The 24162-nt window shown below is 44.2% G+C and overlaps 1 protein-coding gene and 1 long non-coding RNA gene across 2 annotated transcripts in view; one reads left to right on the top strand and one right to left on the bottom strand.

The window, feature by feature from the left end:
* LOC147018260 (uncharacterized) overlaps positions 1-23310 on the bottom strand; it is a 55642-nt gene extending 32332 nt beyond the window's left edge. The window contains exon 1 of the long non-coding RNA XR_015062323.1: positions 22809-23310. This is a non-coding gene — a long non-coding RNA (uncharacterized LOC147018260). The remainder of the gene's footprint in view (positions 1-22808) is intronic.
* LOC147018261 (uncharacterized) lies at positions 3771-19285 on the top strand. The gene is made up of 6 exons (XM_085899886.1): positions 3771-3898; positions 5887-6064; positions 15051-15280; positions 15479-15621; positions 16736-18558; positions 18683-19285. Exons 1-6 carry the CDS (start codon positions 3771-3773, stop codon positions 19283-19285), a joined length of 3105 nt encoding a protein of 1034 aa, XP_085756012.1.
* Positions 23311-24162: the final 852 nt, after the last annotated feature.

Raw genomic sequence — 24162 nt, 5'->3', positions numbered from 1 at the left:
TTGGTCTTTGTGGGGTGCCACCAAAACTGAGCAATCTGATGTCTGAACTATACTCTGGTTCCGAGTGCTGTGAGATGTGCTGATCCCATCTCCGAATTATTTCCAGTTGTTACTGGAGTTTGTCAGGGGTGTGTACTGGCCGCTACAATTTTGAGCACTTGTATGGACTACATTCTGGGGAGGATGTCGGAGAGATCAAGCTGTGGTGCATTGTTTGGGAATGTCATGGTCAGCCACCTTAACCATTAGGTCAACACCAGGCTTTCAGCCTGCCTTTGAAACACCAGGATGACAATTTATAGCTGGGCCGGGATTCGAGCCCAGGCTAGACAGCTTCGAGCAAGTGTGCATATCTGGAAGCCATCTTGCCAGCCTCATCACCAGATGATATCGCACAACAAAATCTCGAGTTGAAACTGAACTTTTCAACGATTCAAATCATGACTGAAATCAACATTTACAGCGGAGAACATGTGAGGATTCAAAAAATTCATGCAATTCCATCAATTTTGTTTTATATGGTAAAGGCTCCAGGCACGGACGACATCGTCCTCATCGAGTCCAGGTCTTAAATAAAAGAACTGCACAGATAGAAAAATGAAGACAGAGAGAATGGTATAAGTGTTTTTGAGGAAGTTAAAAAAAGAAATCTGCTTTTTCAAAAAGGGAAGGTCATAAGTGTTTGGAAAGACATGAGAAGGTAAAGAGTTCCAGAGTTTGGCAGTGAAGGGGAAACAAATCACAGTTGGGTTGAATTGAATGATCATGCGATGTGGTGGCTTGTCAAATATTTTGTGGTCTTGCTAATGGTGGAGGTAAACAAGTAGCAAGTTCTCAGGAGCAGAAACCGCAGTAATACCTCTAGAAAAGAGCAACACAGTTAACTTTGCGGTGGAATTTGAGCGGATCGAGTTTTGAAGGAAGACTGGGAGAGTCGATGAGTCAGATTACTTTGGATTCAATTCTGTCCATTAACTATGTGGAGGTAGAAACTCCCAAGATGAGAGAGTAGTACTCTATACAAAGATGAATTCATCCTTCATGTAGCTGTTCTTGCATATGGCAGTATGTGTGCCAGGTAGCTATCATTTTGTTGGGGTGTTACTATGCCGCTGATGCTGTGCCCCGATACCAGTACACTGGTACTCATTTTGCCGACCTCGGAAGGATGACAGGCTGAGTCAACCACACCTGGTGTTAATTCAACGGTGAACAGGGCTCAAACTCAGGACCCGAAGATCCTAAGCCAGCCACCCTAACCACAAAGCCAACACCAGGCACTTGATCCAGGTCTTGTTGATTAATGGCACTAAAGGCTTGTGGTCAGTGACCCACCTTATGGTTTGTAGCCCCCACAGGTATTGACAATTTTTTTCAGTGCCCAGACTGAAGCAAGGAATTCTTTTTTCGATCTGTGCATACCTGGTTTCTGCAGGTGTATCTGGTGTGCGCGACGCAAAACAGACAGATCTCAAATCCCCATTGACTGCTTTTGTAGCAAGACACTCCGATTCCGTAACTGCTAACATCTACACTCACAGTTGTCTTCTTGTTTGTATCAAAGAATGCTAAAGCCCTTGAAGAGGATAACAGTTCTTTCACTGTCCTCAGGCCTGAATTTGGCTTTGATCCCAAACCCAGGAAGCATCGTCTCAAAGTAGATCATGGAGTGGCTTAATCACCGATGATACATTTCTGACATAAGATGATTAATCATACCCAGGACCTTGCGTAGCTCTATTTTGTTTTCAGGCGGCTGCATGTCCACAATGGCCTGAAATTTATATTGTGAAGCTCTGGCACCGTGGGGGTGGATCAGGTGACCCAGGAATTTGACACTTTCATTTTTTTCGTTTTTCCGAATCTCAAGGAGATGGGGATGGGCCAGGCACCTGCCTCGGGGGTGGCCAGATGGAGGCCCTTGGACGGCCAGCAAAAAGTGGATGCAGCGACACTTTCTGGTTTAGTTTGAGACAAGATTTCATGAGAGTTTCGAGCACCCAATCACGATTTTCATCATGTCCTTTGAGAGTCCTTCCAAAGTCCAGAGTATCATCAACATAGGACACGACTCCATTGTGACACTCCAGCAACTGCGTCATCATTTGTTGAAAGATTTTCAGCGTCGATGTGATGCCAAAAGGTAACCAATCAAAGGCATACCTGCAAAAGGAGTGATGGACGTCATGCAGTTGTACGAATCAGAATGGATTGGAACCGACCAAAACCCACTCGAAGCAGAGTTTTGAAAAAAACACACAGTATCACCAGCCAGTTTGGAAAGTATCTCATCAATTTTGTGGGGCAGATAACAGCAATGTTTGAGAGGATTCGTGCAAATGATGATATAAGCATCAAATTTGGCACATTTGTTCTCCAGGGGATTCTAATCAAATCTGCCTGATTGGCCATTTGAAAATCCAAATTTTGAAAAATTTGAAGAAAAAAAAAACTTCAAAAAAGTCAAGATCACGAATCAATGTTGGATGCTGGCTGAGATTGCTGAATGTTTCAGAAACATCATCAAAGACGTTCCAGGTCTGCCATGCAGTTTTCTTCCCTTTACCGTGGAAGGCAGACACGACGTCACATCCAGTGAACGCATGGAAGTATGGGATCCCTCTCGCTTTCTCAGGCCCTATTGCAGAAACTACCTCATGGACTGGAATCCATCGCGCCTTGGCTCCTTGGCCAAAGGCAATCCACATGTTCTCAAGACCTAGTTCCTGTAAGGATGGCAGTACAGATATTGCTATGACTAGTACGTCCGTGTCATTAGCCTAATGATAATGGACTTGTTACCATCCGTCGTTGCATCCCTGGCGTGTACAAATATTCGAGTGTCAGCTTCTTCATGACAACATGGAGACACAGCATCCAGTGACTTCCTTGTGTTGCTAATGGCATCTTCTCCTTTTGTGGCAATGACTGTGCTTGTCGTCTGTGCTTCACACATCTTTTCCACAAGGAAGTGAAACAGCTCAGTCTTGTTGCTGTCATCTCGAAGAAAGCTTCTCCAGTTACTTGGGGTCTTACTGGTTCCTGTCACTCTTCTTCTGATTCCTTGCCCCCTTTTCGACCTTGCCTCGGACTTCAGACTTGACTTCTTGTACACACCAAACACTACGTCCACCCTCTCGTACCTGGCACCATAGGATTCCTCCTTTGGGATGATGTCTTCTTTAGCATAGTCATCAAATATCTTTGAAGTGCGTGGAGGTAGGGCATTGATAAGTGCTGAGCCATCAATGATGACTGCATCTCCCCTTGGTTCTCTGTCTGGGATGTTCACTTGCGCTTCAAGAATTTCAGCCAGCTGTGACTTCAAATTTTGTTTTTTTTTTTTCTTCAAATTTTTCAAAATTTGGATTTTCAAATGGCCAATCAGGCAGATTTGATCAGAAAGCCTTGCAGAACAGAAATGCCAAATTTGATGCTCGTTTCATAATTTGCATGATTTTTCTACTATCTACTACACTAATTGTGGGCATTTGAAACTTCTCATGATGAACTGTTTTGTTCAGTTGTTTCAGGTCAACGCAAATTCGGATGTGACCACTCTTCTTGAGAACCGGCACCATGGGAGTGCACCATGGTCCTCCATGAAAATGATAATTACACTTTGGACAATGCGTTTTACAATGCGATATGGTAATGGGTGAAGAAGAGGAGGAGTATGGAGATATGGCAGAGATGTAATAAAGCGTGTTGTTATACTCCTGTGGTCCCGACTTGATTCTTCTCAAAACCCAACAATTTTGGTGACGAGGATGGCTGTATCTGTTCCCTTACCTGCACCGTTTCTGCCCTGTGTGGGAAAGATATGCTATTCCGTTCCCTACTTGCAGAAAAAGTTTGAGAACTACCTGCTTGTGATTGACGCCGCTGGTGAGGCCTGGTCTGCGAGCCAAAAACGTTCCGTCCCGTTACATTGCTTGGGGACAGAGGGACGACAACTGTATTTTTTAACTTACCGGACACAGCTAGTACTGACGAGTCTGCTGTCGCCGCTTTGGGAAAGCACTTCATACCGCAAATCAATGTGGTTGTTGAATGCAATAAATTTCGTCAAAGGGCTCAAAAGTCTGATGAGATGATCAAATAAAAGGTTGTGGCCTTACACGAACTATCTGCCTCTTCTGAGTTTGGCGAAATGGAGGAGGAGATGCTCCGTGACCTACACTGGTGGCCTCAGAAGGAAATGTCTTGTGCAATCTATTATATTGTTGTAAATTTCCCGCCCGTCGGCGTGTGAACGACCGCGTCTAATCAATAGCGGTCGCTTCGCCCACCTAACGGACAATCCAGTTGTGACTTTCTGGAACAATGCCAGAAACCAGTCACGGGTGGGTTTTTAATCCCACCACAGCCCAGTCCGTACTCTACCCGCGCGAAATAGGGTCAATCGTCGCATGTCGATATACCTAAGTACCCGCGCGGGTAACCTACCGAGGGACCATACCTCGGCGAAGGCCTGCATGGACACGAACCGCTTAAGCGGTCCGTTCCGTTCTGGGATAACCGAGCGGGTATTAATCGCCGGACCTCGCCGGACCCGATTCTATTTATCGGTTATTTAAAAACCAACTATATTCCGAGTGCAAGATGGGGCAGTTCAATGAGGGAATGGATGCAACGAACAGGTTTACATTCACACAAGGACATTTATTATAATAAAGCACGTATGCAATTAAACAAGGCAAAACACGTATGCAATTATACAAGCAACAAAAGCATGACAAAAGAACTACGACTGTCTATACGAAATGCAATGCAAACATTTACAGCACACAAAGCACGTAACAATTTCTTACTTATTTGACGGGCCCACGGACACATGTACACACACACACACACACACACACACACACACACACACACACACACACACACACACACACACACACACACACCCAATAAATGGTGGCAGAGGCCTTTAATAACGAGCTCCAGCTAGGAGGACAGGTGAGCTGAAACCCAGAACCTATCTCGAACCTCTCCACCTCGTGTGGTCTTCAAGTTGTTCGGACCCGGGCTCCAGTGAGAGTGAGCTGGATCTAATCGCCGTGAGCCGCGATCCTTCCCGAGCTCCCGCGAATCCTCCCGCGCTTCTCAACACGTGCTGGTGAGACGAGGCGCCGATCCTTCCCGTCGATGCGTCGCTTCCCCGAGGAACCACCTCCAAGAAGAGGTCGATGAGTCGCACCAAGCCGGGAACCAAAATGGAGAACAAAGAGCTCCACGAACCAAGAAGAAGAAGCCACCACTCGCAGCTCGAGCCGAGCGACCGGCTTAACTTCCTTCCAAACAGGGCAGCTTGAAGCAAAAAACTCTCCCGAGCCAAGCAGAAGCCGAAGCTAACTGAGCCAGCTGAAGCAAAAAGCTTCCAAAGGCCTCAACCCTAACGCAAGCCAAGCAGGACCCGACGGCTGAACGACTCCCCTCAACTCCCTTCTCCAACTCTGCCCTTGAACAAAAGAAAAAGATCTCCTCTTATCCTTCTCCACCCCCCCCTCCTCAACGCCCGGCGTGACTCATGCCCTCGTGATCCATCCCCCCCCCCCCCCGCTCAACCACGGGTGGGAGGGAGTTGTTGACATCATGAGTCACGGGCCGGCAGGGTTCTTCCTCTTCGCAGAAGAGGGGAGGGATGTCTCCATTGTTCGTTCCCTAACTATTAAATCGATCCGCAGCGCATATAATCGATTTCTAAACATTTAAACAATGGAAGGTGAGCTATCTAGGGAACAAGCACTTATCGACATAGCTGACTAAAGGAACCTGAATGTTGTGTGCAATCGAATTCCAAATTCGTAACAATATCATCTTGCATGTCTTGCCAAACTGAGCAACAAAACCACGAAAACCTCCCCTGCTCTGCTGCAGCCAGTCGAACTGCCTGAGGGACCATGGCAGAAAGCGGCAAGACATTGTTGGACAGTTCGAACTTGGCACATGGGATTGCCGCTGTGCCATCACCCTGATTGACTATTACAGTCAGTGTCCTGAGGTGGAATTTACTTCAAGTGTCACCACAGAGGTCGTGACTGCTTTCTTGTGCTCGGTTTTCAGTGGAAATCGAAATCCGCACTCGATTGTTACTGACGATGGACCACAATTCACTTCTACTGCCTTCTCAGTTTTTGGAAGAGAGAGAAATATGGCAAAGTCGCTCCAGCGTCTACTACCCCCAAGCTAATGGTGCTGTGGAGAGGTTTAACAGAGTTCTGAAGGAGTGTATACAGAATGTGGACCAAGAACATAAACCTTGGAAACCTGCGGTGACCGAATTCCTTCAAAATTACCGGGCACCATCACACGCCAACTCCTGGTGTATCAGCATTCGAGTTATTCCACAAAAGGAGGATGCGCACCAAACTGAACACCTTTCCGGTCATCAGTGATTCCGAACCATTCCTGAACGTCAGAGACACTGTCATGAAAAGACAGACAAAAAGCAAGGAGTACAGCGACCAAAGAAGGGGAGCAAAGATTCTAACATTTCAACCATGGGATTATGTGGCGAGTAAAGAAACCTGTGCTCGTGATGAAAGGGAATGCAAAATACACAGATTCGGGAGAAAATTGGACCAAGCACATCGGGACTCAGACTACTCAATGATGGGAAAAAATGGAACGCATCGCACCTGGCCCTCGAGCCAGAGACTGCACTCATAAAGAACCTTCGTGAAAAAGAACCTGCAGTGCCTGTGGATTTTTAAAGTGTCAATTGATTCTGCATTGTTGAGTGCATATTCACTCAAAAAACACATCACAACTCAAGGCTGTAAGACGAAAAACACAAGTAGTACAACAATTCATAAGAAAATTCTGAAAGAGTGGTGGCCATATTGGATTTTTTTCAAATGGCCCCATTTCCTATCTTTTTTAACAGATGAAGGACTATCATCGGTGGAAATTTCATGCTTGTTGTCAAAATGGCACAACTGACTCAAAAATGTGCACCAAACTGTTGGACTATCAGGCCAGTCACAGAGAGAAATGGAAGGAATGAAACAGTTGCAAGTCCAGCATGAAGCATGAGGTTTAGAAGACCATCTGCTTGGCTCAAAAAAATTTTAGATACTCGGATTAGTGTGAGAACTGCCAAGTGAACGTTATGTGCTCGTACATGTACTACTAAATGTGAAAAATTACAATTTCGTTCCTTATATTTAATACTATGATGAGTGATTGCAGGCAATGGTCTCCAGCGTGATGATAATTAAATGGTGTTTTGATTGGAGTGTGAAGGTATCAAGTAATGACATAATGACTGTGTTGTGCATTCTGTTCTACTTGTTTCTTTCCTTACCATTTCAAAATTCAATTCTGCAGTGTCTAAATGTTTTCAAGATAAAGGGACATGTTGGGTCCTGTTCGTTAACTACGATGAAATGCTAATTCCACTTTGGACGCAGGAGGGCGTTTCACAATGCGATATGGTATCCGGTGAAGAATAGGAGGAGTATAGAGATATGGCGGAGATGTAATAAAGCGTGTTGTTGTACTTCGGTGGTCAGGACCTGATTCTTCTCAAAACACAACAGTGACCAGTCACAATCTCAACTGCCCTTATATGACAACACCTTCTATAGTGCCACATTTTCATACACCTTGAGCACTTTGCCTTGGCAGCAGGACACGTCTGACTGTCCTGATGTGTAAAACCTCCACAACGAGTACACTTGGTCTTGGGACGAGGTTGAAACGTTTTGTGTGATTTTTTTTTGTTTTTACCTTTGTCTGCTCACCTCTTCCACAATGGATTGAGTGGTCCTCTTTTAAACCTCATCGATAACACTGAACAACAAAAATTTTTTACTGGAGATGTGTAAAGTGATTTAGACTAATTTCGGTACGCTGATTTCAAAAATCATAACCGTTTTGCTGTATCACGTCAGGATTTTCAGTAACAGAAATATTCCCATTGCCTAGAAGTCAGGATTTCAATGAAATTTACAAAAATTCATTTATTCATTTATTTCATCATGAATGCTTCAAAATTATAGAAATTACAGAAAAACTCCACGAGAATGTAATTAAAAATGCTTTAGGCATTTGGCTTTGCGTTTGTGCTGCTCTGTGTCAGTTTCACGATGCAGGAACCAGCAGAAATCGCCCATCATGTTCGGGTTGCGCCGCCCTTGGTAACGCGTCTCCATGAGTGAAATCTCTTGGTGGAATCGCTCGCCGTGCTCGTCCGAGACTGCTCCCAAGTTGTCAGGGAAGAAGTTCAGGTGCTGGTGTAGGAAATGGATTTTCAGGGACATCCTGGAGCCAAGTTTCCTGAAGGACTCCAGCAGCTGCTGCACTATTTCTTCATAGTTGTCCGCGCGCTCGTTCCCCAAGAAGTTGTCCGTCACAGCTTTGAAGCTCCTCCACGCTGCCAGCTCTTTGGGGTTTATAGTTGTCGGAAAAGATTCGTCCTTCATAATCTGTCGGATTTGCGGTCCAACAAAGACACCAGCCTTGATCTTGGCCTCCGACAAGGTGTTGCCAAACTTTTCCTTGAGGTATAAAAACCCACGCCCATTCAGATCCATTGCCCGTACAAAACTTTTCATCAAGCCGAGCTTTATGTGGAGTGGTGGAAGGAAAACCTTGGCTGGGTCGACAAGGGCGACATGCTTCACGTTGTGTCGACCAGGTACATGCTCTTTTCGCTCTTCCCAATCTTTCTTCGTCCAGTGATTCTTGTCGTCTCTGCTATCCCAGAGACAAAGGAAGCACATGTATTTCGTGTTGAAGGAAGCACAAGGTTGTGTGACAGCTTGTGCAGCAGATGTGTGGTGCCCAGCTCTGTTCTTGGTCCCCCACCTTACACCCGAAGTAGTGAAAGTAGGCGGCCTTCATTTTCACTGCTGTAGATATACTTCGCTGTTGATCTTTTTTGGTATACCGACCACAGACATAACAGAAGTTGTCAGGATGATTGGTACAGGAACGCTTACTCATCTTTATCTGAAAGAAAGAAATATAACACAAGTTAACAACAATTGTACGAAATAGACATGTTAAAGACATATGTAAATTTCATTGAAATCCTGACTTCTAGGCAATGGGAATATTTCTGTTCCTGAAAATCCTGACGTGATACAGCAAAACGGTTGTGATTTTTGAAATCAGCGTACCCAAATTAGTCTTAATCACTTTACACATCTCCAGTAAAAAAATAATTTTGAAATTTGTTGTTCAGTGTAATCAGTTCTTTTTCTCTTGCCATCTGAATTGCCATTTCCAGACTGAGATCGGCCCTCAATTGTAATTCCAGAATGAGTTTCTTGTCAGCAATTCCCAACACGAGTTGATCCTGGATTTCCTTCTTGTTGACATGGAAACTAGTGCTCTGCACCAGTGTACAGGCGCCTCACAAAATTTTTCACAGACTCGTTGGCTTGCTGTGTCATTGACCTGAAAACAGCTCTTTGGTGAATCACATTACACTTGGGAACGAAATAGGCATCAAATTTTCCCCACACCGTCTGTAGGTCATTCTCGTTCTCACCATGATGGTCACCATCAACAGCAGGGGTATAAGTAAAGGTGCTCACAATGTCTTCTGCCTCAGGGCCTATCACATAAATAAGGGTACTCACTTGGACCTCCCCCGTTTCTCTGGTCAGTTTTGTGGCTTTGGAGTATCTTTCGAACCAGTTTCCAGCAGGACCACCCAGCAGGCTTTGTAAATTCAAAGTTTTCCGGTGGATTAAACTATGCCATGGCCCAGAACTATCTCCCAAACGGTTTACTGTAGACTTAACTACAATGTGATGGATTTAACATTCTGTGAGCAACAACAGTGCCACCATGTAACAGCAGCCGAATACCGAGAATGATTCAGACACACCCATTCAGTGAGCGGCCATGATGGAAATACTTTATTGTACTTACGCCAAACCAGCACATCATCAGCCCCTCATTAACATATGTATGAGCTGAACTTCCACAATAAGTGTGCGGTTCAGACAATTTGGACTGCAAATAATTAAATAATTCCGCTCCTCCTGCAACACACCACTTCCGAGACCCATGCAAGCAAAGGTTGTTTGTCCGTCCATGAAAGATTCATTTTTGGAGGTTTCAAACTATTTTTGTGATTTTACTGGCCCGAAAGTTGTCTAATCATGAAACAAGATGATGATCGATCACACCATGGCGTATATAAATAATATATCAGGCCGAATTGGCCTAGGAAATTTTTCCCCAGAAGGCCTTTCGATGCTCAGTCTGGGAGCGGTGAGCGGAGGGTGCTTCTAGGTTCTTCTGGTATTTGGTATCTACAGTCCGGTGTTCTTTTTGATTTGTCATTGGTAGGTAAGGGCCAAAGTTCGCTTTTGGTGACCCCTATGAGGTGCGACTAAATGGAGGGTGGAGCGGAAGACGACGACTGGGCATGTCCTCTGTAATGGGTTAGATAGAGCTTCCAGGGGTGTGACACGAAGAGGGTTAAGCCTGTTGAAGAAAGCAGTGATGAGTCGAAGGAGTGTGAAGGAGTTAAGGCTCAAGAGGAGCCGGATGATAAATCTCCAATTATAATCTCGACATTGGAAAGACCCAAGCCGTTGATTTTCAGCAACCCGATAAAATTGGCAACTTTAATTGGGAAAGAATTTGGCATTGTCCATAGTGCTAAAAACCTGAGATCAGGAGACCTACTGATCCAGTGTAAATCAGTGGCCCAGCAGGAAAATTTTTTGAGAGTACCTCTCTTCGGTGGTGTCCAAATCTCTGCTCTCATCCCCAGGTCATTAAGGGAATGTCGGGGAGTAATTTATGGGATAGACCTTGACATTAGTATGGATGATATCAAGAGCCTTTTGGTAGATATGGGAGTATGTGACGCCAATCACCTCACTACGGTCAGGGATGGGGTTAAGGTGGACACCACATCTTTGGTGTTGTCCTTCTGCAAGCCAGTTCTTCCTCCTAAAGTGTTTCTGGGAAACGTAACTTTTCCTGTTTGGGAGTACATCCCTCTCCCCTTAAGATGTCATAAATGTCAAAAGTTCGGTCAAACTGCACCATCCTGTCAAGGTAAACAACCCTGCAGCAAGTGTAATGGAGAACATGAGTATGATAGCTGTGGGAGTGTTAAAAGGTGTTGTACTAATTGTGGTGGTGACCAGAGTGCAGCCCACAGAGGGTGTTTGGAATTACAAAGAGCAGCCAAGATACAACAAGTGAAAACTACCGGGAAGTTATCTTATGCAGAGGCGGTCCTCAAGGTCTCCAAAATAGTGTTGCCAATGAAGGAAGTCAATTTGATCACTTAAACTTCAGCCCTGTTCAAAATACAGACAAGTGCGGTTGGGTGTCAGACCGAGTCAATAGATCAGGAATGCCAAACTGAAGACTCAAGGGGCATGGTGGTTTTGAACATTTCCAGAATGGGGTCGATTAGTTTCATTACTGAGGTGGTCAATTGTACAGCTCTTGTGAAAAGGAGGTCAGAGAAGATTAACATAATCTCTTCTGCAGCCTGTAAACATCTGGGTTGGGAGGGCATTTCCTCCAAGGATATCAGCAAGATATTTAGGCCTAAGTCACATTTGCCACGGCGGCCGTGGGTTTCCAAAATCTATGGCCACTAGCAATTATACGGTGGCCGCAGTATTTCCACGGTCACACAATGTAGCAGTCACATATGTTTTTATTTTTCGGGGAGCTACACGGCATATTTACAAATTGTGGAGACCGAAAACGTGGGGGTGCCGTACGGTCTTTGATTTGATGTCGCACGGTGACCTTAGGGCGTTCCTGCGGCGGCCATAGAATTTTCAAGGCAGACCCAAGGTGCACGCAAGGCGACCGCAGGGGGGCCCTAAGGCGAACGTGCGGCCAGACGGACGGTAAGGAATGGGTTAATTTTGTTTTGTTTTTTTACCAGTTCGTTTGTTTCGGCTTGTCGAATTGCTACGGCGAATGTATAAATGAAAAAAGTTATAACTTCGCGTTATAATTCCATGGCGACCTTACGACCTGTAAAATATAGCCAAGCGGCGTAGGGCCACCCTGAGGCCACCGCAGAAACTCTGCGGCCGCCGCACGTTTCTGTCAATTCAGAGGGCGTACGGCCGCCGTATCCTCGCGGTAGAGCAAATGTGACTTCGGCCTTTACAAGGCAGGTGATAAAAAAGAGAGAGACCAATCCTGACGCCAAACAGTCCCAGGACTCAATGGATTAATGCCAATAATTCAACGGAATGCTAAAAGTTTAGTGGCCCGTGGATCTGAATTTTAAAAATGTATCTCCGATTTGGTAACTAAACTGGATACAATATGTTTACAAGAAACATGGCTCAAGAAACATAATCAATTCTATATTCTGGGGTATACCCTTATATGTCGGGATAGAGCAAGTGGGAATGGGGGTGGCTGTGGGATTCTTGTCAAATTTGGTATTACCTTCTCGGTAATGGAAGGCATTGCAAAATTGGAGTGTAACCTTATCCATGACTCGAGGGTAATGATGTCTATTGTAGACTTCTACAATCCCTGCCAACCATTGATGCACAAGAGGCTCCAGGAGGCTTTTAGAAGGGAGGATGGGGTGGTCCTTGTATGTGGGGATTTCAACAGTCATAACATTCTTTGGGGCTCTAAATTCATGGATAGAAATGGTGAATGTATCGAGGGTTTGATTGATGAACTTGATCTGGTGGTATTAAATGGTCGAATGGGGACATGTAATAATCCATCTACAGGGAAGATGTCCCCTCTGGATCTTACTCTCATTTCATCAATTGAAGCAGTGAGATGTGATTGGAAGGTCCATGACGACAATCTAGGAAGTGATCACTTTTCAGTGATCACAAATTTTAAATGAGAAAGAGATCCTGAGGACACACAAGGATTCACTGGGGTATTTTCTCATGTCGATGCTCTCATGAAGTGAAGGAAGGGATTGTCGATGGCGATATTGACAGCCTCAATCGGAATATTGTCCCAATTATGAATGCATACCTGGGATGCAATCCCAATTTACAGAAGTCCAGTGGGTAAGAAATTCAAAGTCCTTGGTGGGATGAGGGTTGCAAACAAGCGATCCAGGAAAGGAGGCCAGCTCTTAAAAGATTTAGGAGAACCCTTAGGTTGGAGGATGTCATGGAATATAAAAGGAAAAGGGCGCATGCTCAAAAGGACTATTAAACAAGCAAAGACTGCCTCTTGGAAATTATTCTGTTCTTCGATCAATCTGGACATCGCACTTAAAACCATATGGAAAAGAGTAAGAAGGATGCAGGGTGTTAAATCTGGATGGAAGTCTATTCCAGCTATTATTTTCCAGAACAAAATCTTTTATTCAAATATAGACTAGGCAGAGGTCCTGGGCCAATTCTTTTCTGGAAGTGGGGCCAGTATCATAAAGTATGATGAGTTGGAAGCTCGTACTCCCCAATTAGCAAATAAATTCCTGGTGACCACCAACGCAGTTCTGCCTCTAAATTCTTCACTTAATGTCGACTTCACTCTTCGGGAGATGAAACGGGCAATCCAGAAGGCGAGGAATAGCGCCCCAGGACCAGATCGGTTTTCGTTTATCATGTTCAAGTCCGTGGATGATAGGGTGTTGGGTGTGATCCTTCGACTCTTCAATAAGGTTTGGACTTTTGGGGTACTTCCCTGTGATTGGAAACACTCAATTGTAATCCCCTCTGCTTAAAGATGGGAAAGGTAGTACAGCCCCATCTTCATATCGTCTGATTTCTCTTATTTCAGTTATCTGCAAATTAATGGAGAAGATGGTGAAAAAACAAAATCGCTTGGTTTTCTTCCTGGAAAAGAACAACCTCCTGTATAAATTCCAGAGCGGGTTGAGAAAGGGACGGTCCATGATGGACTACATTACAGTACTGGTAAATGAGGCCAGGAAATCCCTAAATAACGAGGAATCTCTCCTGGGAGTGTTCATTGACATCCATTAGGCATACGGTTCAGTTTGGAAGATGGCGTCCCAAATAAGATAATCAATCTCTGGATTAATGGATAAATGTTTGATTGGATTTGGGACTTTTTATCTAATAGATCCTTTCAGGTGAGGGTCGGTCAGAACCTCTCCTCCATTTTTCATACAGATAAGGGCATTCCCCAGGGTAGCAGCCTCGGCCCAACTCTCTATAATATTATGATTAATGATAAAGCTTCCCCTTCCAAGCACCACAGCAAGATATTTTTGTTCGCTGATGACATTGCCATGTGGATCTGTTGTAAGAGTTTAGCCCTTTCAGGTTAAAAAAAAAAACTCAGAAATGATATCCATCTTGTGGAGCAATGGGCCACAGACTGGGGATTTAAGCTTTCAGGCAACAAGTCCAAGTTCATCATATTTTTCCAGCAAGAAAAGGATTGAGGACATAGCGATGGTAGTTAAAGACACTTCCCTCAAACCATCTTCCGAAGTGTTATTCTTTGGAGTCATCTTTGATAAGGGATTAACCTGGACTCCCCGTATTAAGAAGCTGACTGGTAAATGTGCTCAAGGCATCAATTTATGATGTTGTCTTTTTGGTCCTGAGTGGGGAGCACATCGTGATAGTCTTCTCCTGTTATATAAAGCTATTATTCGTTCTCATCTGGATTATGGTGGTCTGGTCCTTGGGGATATCCATGAGAAATTGAAAAAAAACTGGAGATTGTCCCGTCTAAAGCCATCCGTGTGTGTTTCGATGCTTTTACTAGCACTCCTATTTCTGCCCTTCTGGTGGAAGCGGGCGAAATGCCCTTGTCTCTCCGTTGGGAATTTTTGAAAATGAAATATTGGACTAGAACCACCTCATCTGGGGATAACCATCCTGGTAAAGCCTTATTTGTAAACTGCTGGGAATATCTAACCAAAGAACCTTCTCTTGGAAGGACAGCTGCAGCAATATGCATCCCTGATTTCAGGGTGGACAGGGAATTTCGGCTAACAAATAATCTCTCAGTCTTCTCGACTCAAACTATTTGCTGTAGTTCTGGCTCTGGAAAGGATAATTGAGTTTAATCCTCTCAATGTGGTTGTTCTCTCTGATTCACTTTCCACGTTAAATGCGTTGGAATCCTTTCAGGATGGCTGCAGGAATGACTTGGTGCTTGAAGTTTGGTATTTGGTTAATATTGTGAAGTGGAGGGGTCTGGTGGTCGACCTGTGCTGGATCCCTGCTCATGTCGGCATTGGTGGAAATGAGGCCTGTGATCTTGCAGCTAAGCATGCCCTTAAACTGGAAAATATCACCCAAACCCCACTGGGATCATCGGAAATTACTAGTCTGGCCAAGGACCAGATTGAGAAAAAATGGCAATTTCAGTGGGACTCCAGCACGAAGGGAAGATTCTTTCACAAGGTGCATCCAGATGTGGCACCCCTAGTTCAACTTCCCATGCTTTCCTGGAGAGACCAGGTAGCTCTTGGTAGGCTAAGACTCGGGCACTGTCGCCTAAATTCATATTTGTATAAATTTTGGTGCCACCTTATGGGGTTTTGTGGGACGTGCAGGAAACCTGAAGATCTGAATCATTTATTCCTAAATTATGAGGGAACCAGACGGCGTCTTGTGAAGAAAGTAGGAGTAATGGGGATCAAGGTGTTGGATCTACCGGGAGTGTTGAGGCTGATGAACCAGAAGCACCCTCAACTCTGTAAGCTGGAACGAAAATTCCTGAAGGAGTGTGGGAAATCTATTTAAATTTCTTTACACTTGATTGGCTAATAAACGATTTCGATCACGTTCATGTGCGTTGCGTATGTAGAGCCTGCTGGCTCTAAAAGCGCCATTAAAATTTGAATACAAAGAAGAAGATGCAAATGTATTTTATGATAAAACACTATCTCATCGTGTTTCATGAACTCGTTCTTCACACTCCCAAATGTAGTGTTTGTTCCGAAATTGAAACAATAAGGGATATTATCGTGTTATAGTTACTATAATAGGTACTATAGTCTCTATGCACTAAGCGAGTGACGTCACAGCAGAAGGTGAGGCTCCGCCATATTGAGTGGCAAAAAATCATGGCTACCACGCACGTGTCACGCGAACTTCTGGGCTATTTCCATGGATTAGATGATATTTCTAAGAAGAGGTACTGTGAAAAACTGAAGCTGTGTGGTCTTAGTGAAGATCCTTATATTATTTCAAAGGATAAATGGACAACAGAAAGGAAATTTTGGCCTCAAATCGTTTTCCCTGACATCTATGTTTACCTTGTTGAAATGCCGAGTCCTTACAATCAAGCCAGCCTGAAAGCCTTCAAGAGTATGGACGCTTACTCATATTATGTCGCCGGGTTTGTTGGTGACATAATCTCAACGAAAGTTGACAAGAACTGTATTTAGTCCTTAGGCTATTCTGAAAAAAAAAATTTTGTCGCCAAGTCTGGCATATTATGTTTCTTGGTCTTATTTTGTAGGTTGTACAGTACAAAAAATATTAGACTGGGGAACCTTCTCAAAATGTGTCCAAACTATGAGAAAAATGGCATTTTCCAAAATGGCCACCATCAATTTTCACGAAATTAATTTTCAAATTATCTCAACTTCTAAACCTGCTAGAAATAAAATTTAGGTATCTCAAACTAGGTTTTTGGTGTCAAGGAATCCAATTAACTACATATCAACTACATTTGCTCATTTGTTTATGAAAAAAATCAAAATGGCCACCATTTTAGTGCCAAACACGCATATGTCGATCCAAAGCGATTTTCAAAGATAGTGTGTAAATATATTATATTTTATATACTATTTATATATTTGCAGGTATGGCAAACATAAGATGGGATGAGTGTGTCTGCCATGGGTACAGTTCTGCACCAGGGAAGGAACAAACATTCACAGAAGGAGCCTGGACAAAACTATGTGATTCTGCAAAGCGACGAAAAGACCATGTGTTTGATCAACTACATCCGTACATTGAAGGAACCCATCCATTACCAGTCGAAGTATGCAGTATCATCCGTCACCAGCATTGCTACAAGTCCGACACATTAGAGAAGGGGATTTCGATAGTCAAAAGGAAAAGAGCTGCCGATACTACTACCACAGATGATGGCCAAGGATGCTCGCCGCAAAAAAGACTTACACGCTCTTCTGCACCCCATACAGACTTAGATAAATGCATTATTTGTCAACAACAATTCGTGAAAGACACACAAGATCGGCGCAAACTAGACCCAGCAAAACCATTCACACTTCAGACTAGAGTAGAGAAGTTGAGAGAAGCTGCCCAAACAAAAGGAGACACACAGATTCTGTATCAGTTAGGTGGTGGTGCGCGTGATGGCGATGATGCGATTTCTGGTGATGTTCTAAAACATGACTCCTGTTATAACAAGTACATCAAAGTTGTCAGCAGTCAAGTGACGAATCTGATGACAAGTGGTTCTGGTGAAGCTACTGAAGCATTTCATGACATTGTTTCTTTGATACAGAAGAATGTAGTTGAAGATGTGGTCGTGTGGGACATGGGTACATTGCGCAGTTTGTACGCTGCATCTCTCAATAAACACCAAGTTGATTCAGATCAACATCCAAACTTGATCAAACACCTTAAGGAAAAGCTCGTGAAGCGCTTCAGAGAGCAACTGGTTTTCCATAACCAGCCCCAGAAGAATGCGCCACAACTTCTCTTCAATTCTGGGCTTGATGTCGGAAAATTAGTGCAAGATTTCCGAGCAGTGACAACGGTGTTGCAAGAAGAACAATTCAAGAAGGAAACCACTTCATCAACAAGTGATGTCCGAACACACATGCACGATGCATTCATGCCAGCTTTGCAAATTCATCGTGAACTAAAGAATGTGTCAAAAACAGAATGGCCACCAACATCAGACGACTGTACACGTGCCAAAGCAAAGTCCATGACGCCACCTGTACTCTTTAATATGATATCCTGGATCTTGTCCGGTCGTGGCAAATATACAGAAGAGTACACTGATGTTGATGAAACCCATGAGATGAAAGTCATGTCCATATGCCAGGACATTCTGTATGCTGCTAGGAACGGCCGTGTGTCAACTCCAAAACATGTGGCTCTCGCAATGGCAATCCGCAGAGTCACTGGTAGAACAGACCTTGTAACTATGCTCAATGGCTATGGCCACACAGTTCCTTCGAGTAAACTGCAGGAGATCGAAACAGCTATTGGTGAACTTCGTCAGCATGATGGAGAAGAGAAACTACCTGCGAATATTGTAAAAAATGCTCGAGTGTCTTTTGTATTTGACAACAATGATTTCAGTGAAGAGACACCGTCCGGTCATGGCACAACTCATTGTACCAACGGAATCATCTTGCAAGCCAGAGTTCTCACGGCCAAGTCTGAAAAGAAGAGCCAAGGTCAAAATAGCACAGGGGTTGAGATGCCTACACACATGAAAAAACCAAGGTCCTTACCATTTGTTGAGAGGGCCCTACTTGATTACCCATGTGCACCTCGATGTGGGCCAGACCGTGTCGTTGATGCAGCTGCCATTGTTACAACTGCCACCATGTTGCTTGACGGGACACATCACTTGGATATGGCATGGCTGTTAGCACGTCTTCAACCAGGCTTGTCGACCCCTGACGAGATATATCATCAGGTATGTAACTAGATCATACATTTCAAGTTTGAAACAAAGTCCTCAATAATATACACTCGTCATGTCCATTGTATAACATAGCATCCCATATATGTAGATTTCCTGTGTTTCTTTCTGTTAAAAGGTAGTACCTGGCTGGAGCCGCACCAACCAGATGTTACAGAGCAGTGATGATGTTTGTCTACCTCACAATGTTGGGTACATGCCGGTCATCAATGAGTCGCCCAATGACCTGGCCACTGTTCTGACAGTCCTCTCTAATGCCATGGACGTGGTTGACACAGTGGACTACACGTATGAGATATCTACTGGGGACGGACAACCGTCTGTGATTGTGACCGTTGACCAGGCTGTGTATGCCAGAGCAGTAGAGGTAAGCAACAATCCACACCTGAAAGATGATCTTCACCGGATAGTTCTACGACTCGGAGCATTCCATACCGGTCTGAAACACATGGATGTGATTGGCTGGGGCTATGGAAGTGCTGGACTGCGTGATATCCTTGTAGAATCAGGCGTTGTTGTTGAAGGCAGCGTTGATCAAGTGCTGAGTGGTAGACACTACAATCGAGGCATCAAAGCGTTGAAGACAGTGTATGAAGCTATGTGGCGTCTTCAATGGGAGGCCTATTTGAGGTGGTGGAATGACGAGGATTTACCAGAATCCCCTGAACTTCAGTTGGCGGTGTCACAGTTTCCGGACAGAACTGTCCCTAGTATCAGTTGAGGATCTGATTTCATCGGCAGATTTCTCCAATCTGAAGGAAGAATTTGATCGCTTCACAGAGTCATGTGGTCCAAATACCCAGTTCTGGTCCGAGTTCATTGACATGGTCGGACTTCTCCTGTGCTTCCTTCATTCAACCAGGACAGGCAACTGGCTTATGCATATGGAATGCCTGCAAGAAATGTTGCCATGGATGGTAGCCTATGACCGCACTAACTACAGCCGCTACCTGCCAGTGTACATACTGAAGATGAAATGCCTGCCAGAAACACATCCAGATGCCTACGAAGAATTCCTAGCTGGAAACTTTGCAGTTCAGCACAAAGAAGGCAATGCATTCAGCAGAATTGCCCATGACCAGACGAAAGAAGTTACGATCAACGGAGACACAAAGACCAGTGGAGGTTTGATAGGAAAAACCCAATGTCACAAGAGCATCAACCAATGGATATGGACTGCGGCTGACAAGGCACAGTTCTACCAATGTAGTAAGGATTTGAGTGGTATGAGTAGAGCTGGAGTTGAGACGCACAAAGATGGCTCAACAGCCCGAGTCAAGCATGATGAAGAGGTCGTACAAAAGGTGATGGCAACTGTTAAAAATCTAGTAGACCCCTTCATTCACCAGGAGGTGATCACCCATGTTTCCTCGGGAAAACATGCAACACCTGGAATCGAGACGGATCTCCTGACTGCAGGACAAGTGGGACTGAATGAAGTTAATTCATTTGCTAATGATCGACTTAACCCAGATGGTGATGTAGACTTCCACGATCCTCTGCCTAAGATAAAACTGAGAACATTTGCGTCATTCACTCAGAAAACCAAGGAAGTCACAAAGAAAGATTATCACCAAGAAACAACAGCCGTCTTCGCACAACTGTATGATTGTGGACAGAGAGGTAAAGTGAACTGTGACGAATTGTTGTCATATGAACTGACGAGTATTCCCAGATCTCTGGCAGACCCAGACGGTGCCAAGCTAAGTGCAGTAAAAGCAGATCTGCTGCACATACTGAGAGATGAAGCAGAAACTGTACCACTCCCTCTGCCACTCAACACAACACACATAGTAGACGCTATGGCTGTACTGCAGTCATTGGATCCAAATAACACGTACGATCATCTGGCACTGCAGGTTTTCAAGTTGCTGCTTAAAAGAACAGAGAATGCAGCCATTGTTCACTGGGTTGTGGATACATATCCATTGGTCTCCATAAAGCATGCCGAGCATGCACGGAGAGATGACGTCGTAGGTGTACTCCACTACAGCATCAAGTCTGGGAACCAACCAGTCCCCAAGCAGTATAAGAAAGCTCTACGATGTGGACCCTACAAGGAGGAGCTCCTCACGTTCCTGCTGAAGACATAGACAGATGATGGAGATGGTGAATTTGTTACACTGCTCACTAACAGAACAGTGTAAGTTACATCGGGCAAGACATGCGTCCGCTTAGCCAGAAGTGATGCAGGATGTAATGCGAGCATGCCACAAGATGACCTCACGTGTGACCATGAAGAGGCCGACACCCGTCTTCTCCTGCATGCGAAACATGCCAGCTTAGAGAGCGATACACCAATCCTGATCAGGTCACCTGATACAGATGTCTTGGTGCTGTCGGTTTTCCTCTGTTCCAAAGAACAACTACCACTGTTCTTCAGAGTACAGAAGAACAAGGCGTGGTCGTACATCAATGTGACGAGTATTGCTGAAAATCTAGGTCCTGATGTATGTGCTGGTCTACCTGGAATGCATGCATTCAGTGGATGTGATTCCACAAGTAGATTCGCTGGACATGGAAAGAAATCATCACTGAACCTTCTGGAAAGAAATGACAAATTCTGCCAGGCCCTGAAGACACTTGGAGAGAACTTTGATCCAGATGATGAAACACTGAAGCAGACAGAGAAGGCGATATGTCACCTGTACCATTCATCGCAACGTAGTAACACAAACGATGTATGCAGTGAAAAATGGAATAGACACACAACAGATATCACCAAGCTACCTCCATGCCATGACGGCGCAATTATGCATATCTGCCGAGCGAACTATCAGACTGCTATCTGGAAGAGAAGCCTGGAAAAAGAAATGGAAACCCCTTCCAGCATGGCCACGGTTGGGCTGTACAGAGGCGACATATCCATTGTTTGGATGTCCCAACCATGTGCACCTAGTAAAGTGCTGGATCTCGTCAAGTGTTCTTGCAAATCTTCCACTCCGTGCAGCATGAAGAGATGTCCATGTAGACAACAGGGACGTGCGTGTATGTTAGTATGCATGTGTAGCGACGACTGCTGCAACACAGAAGATGTTGCCACAAGTGACGACAGTGACATTGAATGAATGCATTATTTAGAGATTGGAAGAATGCATGTACATATACTACAGAACACTTACACTAAATGAGTGCATGTTCCGGTACACAGATGATTTTGCATGATTACCTGCCGGTGGGCTAGTGTATATATGATTGCGAGTTATTTGTCTGTAATGTATAATAAATACTTTTTGTTGAATTCGTCTTAATCATATCTACATAAAACATTCAAGAAAACAATCAGTGATTGTAACAGTATTTATACAATATGGAATATGCCAATCTGGAACTTAACGGCAATACGAAAATGAATACAAACAGCATTGTATCACTATCCCAGAATATCCATTATGAAATGGTATTTAGCATTTAAATGCCTCCATTTTGACTAATTGACAAAAAGATATGAATATAGGTCGTTGAAATGTATGTAATTGGATTCCTTGACCCCAGAAACCTAAGTTTAGAAAACTAAATTTTATTTCTGGGAGGTTTAGAAGTTGAGATAATTTAAAAATTTATTTCGTGAAAATTAATGGCGGTCATTTTGGAAAATGCCATTTTTCTCATAGTTTGGACACTTTTTGAGCAGGTTCCCCGGTCTAATAATTTTTCTACTATATAAACCTACAAAATGAGATCAAGAAACCTAATATGCCAGACTTGGCCATGAAAACTCATTTTAAGCCTCTCCTGAAAAATAGCCTAAGGACTAATTATGGTGAGGGCAAAGGTAAGCCTGTTTTCTTTCATTTCACTATTATTGTATTCGTTGTTGCTTGTTTTGTTCAGCAACCAGCATCACTTTTTTTTAACCTGACTGCTGCCACAAGTTAATTTCAAGTGAAGCTCTTGTCTAAATGCTGAGTTTGTAGAAAATCTTCGTTCGTCAGTTTGCTGACAGATACATTATATTTTTCCCATGACAAACATTCGGTGTAATGCCACACACAGTGCTGTGGATATTTCCAAGTGATATTTATTTATTTATTTATTATACATGTCGATGTGACTTTCTGTAGTGAAACAACTCAGAACTGTGCGCGTTAGACAGCTATTAGAAAGGCGATCTCGCCTACCTCATTCTGTCAAAAAAACAAGGGATATAATGCATTTTAATGATACAAATCAGACAATATTTTGTAACCACCAGATATTTAATACCAACTACTGAAATAACGTATCAGAAATTAGTTACATACCGGAGACAAAATGAAGGCCACACAACCAGTCATGTTCGCCAGGTCGCCATTTTTCTCTTCTCAGAACCGATATCCAAAGCTTTCGTCGGTCTACTTCGGCGGGAAAGCGGTAAAACTGCACTGCAGAGCCTTTAGGATATCGCTGAGTACATCCCGGGGCACAACAACTCTTACCCATTTGCAGAAAAAAAAATCGCTTGCTTGGAAATAACGGTGTAGTTGAAGTGGAGACTATCGGTTGTTATTGTGGTGGAGTCTGCGGGCCTGCGGGGAAGGGCATGGTGGTGTGGGAGTGGTCGGAGTGGTCATCGTATCTGCAAGGGATATAAGGTGTGCGCGCCGCCTGAGGCGTCGTAGTAATGCTGGAGTCGTCCGGCTCGTGAGTGTGCTAATACGCAATAAAAGGAGAGCCACGGGCAGAGTACGCTCGCGCTCGTGCTTGTGCACCACAGCCCGGCTCGACTGTTCCTCCGCATCGTGTCTGCCTGCTAAGCATCTTCCATTTCAGTATATTACAGTTATGGACGCGGTAATACTTTCTTGCCACTCAATATGGCGGAGCTGCCACAATCACGTGACCGGTGATGTCATCTGAATAAGGCCTATTGAAAAACGATCGTACAAAAGGTGAAGAAATGTGATCGTTTTTTCTCTTCAAATAGCGCGCGGAAACACCTGACTGAAATCGCCTTCATCACGGTGTGTTCGGTTACCAAGCAGCTTGTAGAGCGCTCGCCAAGCGGCTTAAGCCCTCAAGTAAGCACTCTAATAAAACCGTCGATAAGGAACGTCTGCCTTGGCAAGCGCTAGCTAGCTGCTTGGTAACAGAACATTCCCCATGGTTTCCTGAGGTAACAACAACAAGTGGGGACATTGCGCTCTGCGTGTTGTGAATGGAAATCCTCCTCATAAGCTTTTTCCAATTCAGTACTTGTGCTCCGATGTGAAACGGCCGACGTGGAGGAACCTCATTCTCTCCATTTAAATACAGAATGTACGGCATCATGTCCTCCCCTCGTCCGTGTGAAGGGGTATCACAAATCGGAGTCCAATCCGTCAAATTCTGTGAAAATTAACACGAGTTGTTCGCTCGTCCTAACAACACCTGAAAGAGATGATGAAGCTGAAAACGACGTCTCATTTCAGTCGCTATGTGTCGGCCATGACGGTAAAGTACGCTAGGTTCAATTTTGAACTCTGAATTGTTGAACAGCGGATTAAACTTCTCGGCGATTATGTGTCTTTAATCGTTTGTTGGGTTTCAGTATTATACAAATGATTTCGATTATAACGTGTCACAAAAGGAAAGATTAAAAAAAAATGAAAACGGTTGAAATTAAGGATTGGACGGAAG

Source organism: Eptatretus burgeri, chromosome 10 (assembly GCF_056783735.1).
Source record: "Eptatretus burgeri isolate ZD-2024b chromosome 10, Ebu_testis_v1, whole genome shotgun sequence".
Taxonomy (NCBI): domain Eukaryota; kingdom Metazoa; phylum Chordata; class Myxini; order Myxiniformes; family Myxinidae; genus Eptatretus; species Eptatretus burgeri.
The sequence above is the reverse complement of the archived record's forward strand: the minus strand, read 5'-3'. Positions and strand labels throughout refer to the sequence as shown.

Bases quoted from the DNA above. Each gene is read 5' to 3' on its own strand.
- LOC147018261 (XM_085899886.1), top strand. From the start codon at position 3,771: ATGGCTGTATCTGTTCCCTTACCTGCACCGTTTCTGCCCTGTGTGGGA. The intron at 3,899-5,886 runs GTCTGCGAGCCA...GCTCTGCTGCAG, and splicing joins GACGCCGCTGGTGAGGCCTG to CCAGTCGAACTGCCTGAGGG. The intron at 15,281-15,478 runs GCAATTTCAGTG...TGGGACGTGCAG, and splicing joins GACCAGATTGAGAAAAAATG to GAAACCTGAAGATCTGAATC.